The sequence below is a fragment of the Buceros rhinoceros genome, unplaced genomic scaffold, assembly GCF_000710305.1.
Source record: "Buceros rhinoceros silvestris isolate BGI_N320 unplaced genomic scaffold, ASM71030v1 scaffold27092, whole genome shotgun sequence".
Lineage (NCBI taxonomy): Eukaryota > Metazoa > Chordata > Aves > Bucerotiformes > Bucerotidae > Buceros > Buceros rhinoceros.
In genome coordinates, this window is record NW_010397539.1 from 1206 (window position 1) to 4141 (window position 2936).

At 52.3% G+C, this 2936-nt stretch overlaps 1 protein-coding gene across 1 annotated transcript; it reads left to right on the top strand.

Moving 5' to 3' along the window:
• Nucleotides 1-79: 79 nt before the first annotated feature.
• TRAFD1 (TRAF-type zinc finger domain containing 1) lies at nucleotides 80-2616 on the top strand (the record flags this gene model as incomplete). The annotated part of the gene is made up of 3 exons (XM_010146300.1): nucleotides 80-133; nucleotides 1279-1552; nucleotides 2353-2616. Coding segments are annotated over 3 exons (592 nt in total), but the record flags the coding sequence as incomplete, so codon positions are not given.
• Nucleotides 2617-2936: the final 320 nt, after the last annotated feature.

Here is a 2936-nt window from a genome sequence, read left to right on the forward strand (position 1 = left end):
CACGTGCAGGTGAGGAAGATCGTTCTCTAAAACCGCTGACTGCTGTGGCGGTCCAGCTCACGGGGTCTGTTCATTATAGGTTACCTGCAAGTGCCGGATGAAGATGGAAAACCGTCTCCTGAAGGATCATGAGGTTGGTGGACTTTATATTACTAGACACTTGGAAGACACTCCATGGTATTTCCAAGTGCTGATTCTAGGGCCTTTCTGGCTGGATTCCACCCTGTGATTTACGTGGCCTTTTTGTTGAGCGATGCTTTCTGAAGGCACCCTCTGAGAGAAGGAGGCTGGAAACTGCCGTAAGATGGGCAAGTCTTCACCTCTGCGGGGCGTCTGTGATCACCGGTGCCTCTGCTCTCTTTAGGGATGAAGCAGGAAAGTGGTATGAACAGAGCATGGTTAACTTGACTAGTTTCACTCCTTTAGCATTACGCATTTCCGACTCCGCTGCAGTCGTGATGTGGGATTTAATAACTCATTGTGTCCCAGCAGACTTTTAAAACAGCTTGTAAAATAAACTGGAATAGGAGGCAGTGGGATTTTCTGAGTTGCTGAATCCAGTTGGCTGCTGTCACAGGCAATCTTGATGTAAAAGGCAGCGCCCTCCCTCCCTGTGGGCTCCTTTAACGCGGCTCTGGAAGCGCCACCCACGTCTGCTTGGTGCTGAGGAAGAAAGGGTTTTCTCTGATGATAGGTCCAGTTCAAAACCCTGGAAGTGGTTTGTCCTGCATGTTTGTGTGTGGTTGTGTTTGTGCAGCAAATGATGGCGTATTATTGCAGCTGCTGCAGTTACAGCACGTCTCATCTACGTTTACCCCCTTTCGAGGGGCAGCTCACCCGTCATTCAGCGCAGGGCAGAGAACAGGCGGTTCTCGCTGAGCACTAAATGTGCAGTGAATCTGTTCCCAGGGAGAGCACGCGCTGACGGTGTGTTTAGCAGTACTCAAGGAAATGTCGCCAGCGCTGGACCTCCAGCCTGTATCCAAAGCTGACTTCGAGCAGCACTACGTGGATCTGCTGTCCCGGCGTTACGGGTTTTAAAAGCGCGTTCTGAGTATCTGTGGTGCTTCAGCTGGCGCGTTGGTGACTACACGGGCTGTACACCCTGTTGTTCTTACATTTCTCGTGTAGTATCTTATTCCAGGCTGTTCTTTAGTGCAGTCTCGCATCTGGCTGCAGAAACAATAGACCTCTCAGCTCTTAAGCAAGCTGAGAACCTCCCTCCTCCTTTGCCTCCCTCTTCCATACATGAAGAACAATCGCGCTTTCCTTCTGCAGGCGTCGGCGTGCCCGCTGCGTCCCACCCTCTGCCAGTACTGCGACATACAGCTTCCTTCCAACAAGCTCCAGTACCATGAAGTTTACTGTGGAGCTCGGACTGAGACGTGTGGTGGCTGCGGTCATAACGTCATGGTGAAGGACCTAAAAGAGCATCCTCGAGTCTGTGGGCAAGGGGTGAAACAAGCAAGAGGAAGCAGAACTGTGCCTCGCTTTGAGGATGAGGATGGAGATTTGCGCACCCTCCGAGGGACTGGAACCCGGCGAAGAGCAGGTAACTATGCTGGGCCCTGGCGGGGATCGCCGTGGTGCTGGGAAAGGAGATTTATGGTAGGAGACAAACCCCTTAAGGGCGTTAGTGGAGGAAATGTTCCAGCAGCACAAAGAAATCAAAAGTGAGGTGAGGTAGAGAGGAGCAGTAATTGGCTTCTAATTTGGCATTTGGCAGCCGATCCAAGTACGATGATTTGTAATTGCTGTCTGTGAAAATACTGAGTAGCGAAAGCTCAGAGGCGCCCTGAGAGGGACTGCGTGGAATGGAACTCCTGCCTTCTCAAAGGCAGAAGCCAGCTCAGTCGAGGAGTGCCGAGGTGGTATGTGCTGCGAAAGCCCACTCCATCCAGTGCCTGGTCTTTTGTCTCAAAGGATCTGGCTGAGAAATCAAACTGGAGTTGTTTGGGCACTGCACGTTCTGTGGTGTCACATGCCTACGGCCTTTCCACGAGCGCTCGGCTGAGCCCGTGCTCCCCTTCACGCCGTGGGCCACTTGGAGGATTGAATGCGGCAGAACACTGAATCGCCGGCTTTGCTGCCGGCTTGTGGAGTGACCTCAGGAGGTCACTCAGGAGTGACCTCCTGAAGCGTTCGTAGATCTGGAGAGCTGTAACTTGTAGGCCGCTTACCTTTCACTTGCAAGTGATGCGGGTGTCCCTCGAGGCTTTGAGACGCTCAGCTCCGTGTGTGTCCACGTGTGCCCGCGTGAAACCCTCACGGCGGAGTTTGTCCGGGGTCCGGAGGGAACTGCTCGTTGCAGGCGTAATGTTCTCTCAGGTTTGTGATCTTTGTCTTTTGAAGAGGAGGAACTGGAGCAGTCGGAGAGAGATGAAAATGCTCGTTCTGCTCTTCACGACGAGTGGAGCGCCGATTTAGACTACGCGCTGGCTCTTAGCCTACAGCATGAGGATAATCCTCACGGCAACACTGGCGTTCCCCAAGACTTATGGGAAAACTGCCGCACCACAGAGCCGGTGCCCTCTGCCTGTCTGAATGAGATGGACACACCAAATACCTTCTCCTGGGACTCCTCAGGGTCTTTTAGCGCGTCAAACCACATAAAGAGTGAGTAGAAACGTGGCTGCGGTGAGGGAAGGGAGAAGAAAAGAGAGGAGTCGAGGACTGGGAATGTCCAAGATTATCCAGGTGGTTAAAAATGTCAAAATGAGTCTCTCTGGGACTTCCTCTAAGTCATATGTAGATAACGAACACACGGAAGATTAGACTCTGAGTAACATCCTTCCTTCCTTCCTTAAATTTCCCCCCCTGCTCCCTCAACTCCCGATGCCGGTGTTCCAGACAGTTTCTTTCTCAGAGGTGTGACCAAAGCACCACAGCAGGGGAAGAAGAATTAGAAGCTGTGGTGAACCTCTGACCTTGATACG